General features: G+C 42.6%; 1 protein-coding gene across 1 annotated transcript; it reads left to right on the forward strand.

Annotated features, from left to right (window-relative positions):
* The first annotated feature begins 728 nt into the window (after nucleotides 1-728).
* On the forward strand, nucleotides 729-1,993 carry LOC122562886 (small nuclear ribonucleoprotein Sm D3). The gene is made up of 2 exons (XM_043716209.1): nucleotides 729-958; nucleotides 1,798-1,993. Exons 1-2 carry the CDS (start codon nucleotides 766-768, stop codon nucleotides 1,857-1,859), a joined length of 255 nt encoding a protein of 84 aa, XP_043572144.1. The 5' UTR covers nucleotides 729-765; the 3' UTR covers nucleotides 1,860-1,993.
* Nucleotides 1,994-3,392: the final 1,399 nt, after the last annotated feature.

A 3,392-nucleotide genomic window follows, 5' to 3' on the forward strand; every position in this document is an offset into this window, starting at 1 on the left:
GCTGAACAGGCTGGGGCAGTTTTCCCTGGAGTGTCAGAGGCTGAGGGGTGACCTAGAGGTTTACAAAACTGAGGGGCATGGATAGGATAAATAGACAAAGTCTTTTCCCTGGGGTTGGGGAGTCCAGAACTAGAGGGCATAGGTTTAGGGTGAAAGGGGAAAGGTATAAAAGAGACCTAAGGGGCAACATTTTCACACACAGTGTGGTATGTGTATGGAATGAGCTGCCAGAGGATGTGGTGGAGGCTGGTACAATTGCAACATTTAACAGGTATTTGGATGGGTATATGAATAGGACGGATTTGGAGGGATATGGACTGGGTGCTGGCAGGTGGGACTAGATTGGGTTGGGATATCTGGTCGACATGGACAGGTTGAACCGAAGGGTCTGTTTCCATGCTGTACATCTCTATGACTGTCTGCAGCAGGATTTGAACTGCTTGGTTCAGAGGTAGGGGTCCCAGCATGAGGCCAAAAGCTTGCACTGTGTCCCTTGCTGCAGGTTTCTGCTCCAGTTCCATTCTTTCAGACTTAGTTATTATTCTGTTCAATTTTGGACAGATGGTTTTGTAGTCTCTGCATGTTTTACGGCTGTGATTTTTCTAGTAGCTTCAGCTGATGTCCTAGTGATCTGTTAAAATAAGTTGGACACTGCTGTGCTGGCTTTATTTTCCACTTGGGTTTTGTTGTCAAATATTAAATGTTAACATAGTTGTGCCCTCTTGGTTTCAGAGCTGACTGACCTTGTTCCCATTTGCTGTACAGATGTCCAATATTACTGTCACCTACCGGGATGGGCGCGTGGCTCAGCTAGAACAGGTCTACATCCGTGGCAGCAAGATTCGCTTCCTAATATTACCTGATATGCTGAAGAATGCACCCATGTTAAAGAGCATGAAGAACAAAAACCAGGGAACTGGGGCTGGCCGAGGGAAAGCTGCCATCCTCAAAGCTCAAGGTTCGTGTGTCTGTATCCTAAATCATAATTCTTCAGCAGCTGGTGCCATTAAGTTGTTCATTCCCTCTCACCCACTCCATTACAAGGCCTGCCGAGGTCACTGCGGTAAACCTCTGGATACCTGGAATACTGAGCAATCACTGAGGGGATTAAACTCTCCTCTCTACTGCTAATGAAAGCATTTGGTGCATTGGTCAGGGTGCCTAGTTATGAAATTGACAAAGAGTGCATTTCTACTTGATGGGGTGTAGGGGTTCATGTGGATTTGGCAGTGCAATCTAAATTTATGAATTGATTGCTGACCTGATTTACAGCAATTAGAGTGAGATTCACTCTGTATCTAACCTCCTGCTCACATCGCCCTGGGTATGTTTGATTGGAGCAATGTCATGGGGCTTTGCTTTCAGTTTAAAATAGTGCAGAGAATGTTACTTTCATTTTAAAAGTGAAGTTTACTCTGTACCTAAATCTGTGCTGTTCCACATTTGGGAGGATTTAATAAGACAGTGTAGAAGAAGCTTGAGACAGCTTTACATTGTCTAACCCTGCCCTGTACCTATCCTGGAAGTTATTAATGGGGACAGTTTATTTTCAATTTCAAAGAGTAGAGGCAGCTTTACTCTATCTAACCCCATGCTGTACCTGCCCCGATAGTGCTGGATGGGGTCAGTGCAAAGGAAGCTTTACTTTCAGCTTAAAATGATAAAGAAAGCACAGCTTTCAGTTTTGTTATAGTGGAGACAGTTTGACTTTCAGTTTAAAAGAATAGAGGGAGCTTAAACAGCAAGAGGATGGAAGTGAAAATACTATTTTTAAAAAGTATTTATATTTTTTTTCAGTGGCTGCTCGAGGCCGAGGCCGTGGGATGGGTCGTGGAAACATTTTTCAGAAGAGGAGGTGAGGCCATCTCTGCCTTTCGCATCACCCAGGAGGAATTCCAGGATTTTTTTTTGTGTATTTTTATTTTATAATTCCGTAGAATGATAAAGTCAGGTTTGTTGAGATATGTTGCCAATAAAAATGTTCTTTTCCATAGCCGATGTCTGTGTTTTGTCTTTGTAGATGGATGTAATTAATTATTGTGATAAGCTGCTCCTCTGACAGTGAACATGCTGAAATCTGTCTTGATTTCTCCTACCGCATCCTGACTTACCTCCTCTATTTTCTGTCACGGACTGTTTCATCTTTGAATCTTACAAAATAAGCTGTGATTATCAGACCTATTATGTTCAAAAGAACCGTCTAAATAGTTTCACTCCTTTGTCCTGTAAGTCAACCTCTTTTTTTTTAATAAACCTTTCTCCAGTGTCTGTCAGACTGTGGTTCACTGCCAACAAAACCTAATTTCAGCATTGCTAAAAAGACATGAAGTTGAAGCAGTTTCCTGCCTCTTTCCTCCACGAAACAGTCTGGCCCGTGTACCTGCAAACTCGAGGCTGCTCTATGTGACGACTTGGAGCCTCTAGCATGCATGAATAAATTGCATTGTGAGCCCAAATAGTACACTTAAAGTGGTTTCCAGTATAGTTCTGAGTGCAGTCAGGATTGCTCAGTAAGTGGTGTCCAAAGGCTGAATCATATTTAAGGTTGAACACTGTTATGTGCTTTTGCAACTGCTGGCTAGGCACAATTAGCACAGTAGCCACTGCAGAAACTGCAAGTGACAAGTTTGATATCACTTAAGATGTGTAGCTTATGTAGCTGGCATCACATTGGCACTGAAACCCATAGCACACATGTGATCAGCTGACAGTAGGATGAAGAGAAGATTGTATTGTCCACAGTGAGAGATAAACACTCCCTACAAATGCAGACAGTCTTATTCAAGGACTGCCTGACATTTGCATCCCACTGGGACCTAACCAGATAGACGATGATGCAAGGGGGTGGGTCTTCTGATTGAAGACCCATTTTATTCGGGGCTCTAAACAGCTGCAAAATTTTGACTCTGTTAACAGGTATATTGTGTACAACAATCACAAGTTGGAGAGCTTTCTTATCTCTTCCCTAAGGGAGGAGATGCACTAGTGTGTTATGCAGCTGACAAGGGTGTCTTGATTATTCAGCAAGTGCTCGCCCAAGTCTCCTGACGCTGATTTAAGATGGGGATCCAAAGATGGTTCACTCACTGACTACATATGTTCAGAATTAAGACCCTGTCCTCTGCAGGAAGATGGATTGTGTTCCGACATTGAGAGTTTTGAACTAAACAAAAGACTGAGGACAATAGTTATCTAGAGGATTTTTTATGGTAATGTCTTATTTGCCACTCTCTGCAGAATAAATTGTGACCTTTGAAATTTGCCATTCTATTGGAGAGATAGTGGAATAACAGTAATGACTAGTAGTTCAGATGCACAGGGTGATGGAGATATAGGTTCAAATCCCATGGCAGCTGATGAAATTAGTCTTTGTAATTGTGATCACGAAACCA

Source organism: Chiloscyllium plagiosum, chromosome 25 (assembly GCF_004010195.1).
Source record: "Chiloscyllium plagiosum isolate BGI_BamShark_2017 chromosome 25, ASM401019v2, whole genome shotgun sequence".
NCBI classification, from domain to species: Eukaryota; Metazoa; Chordata; class Chondrichthyes; order Orectolobiformes; family Hemiscylliidae; genus Chiloscyllium; species Chiloscyllium plagiosum.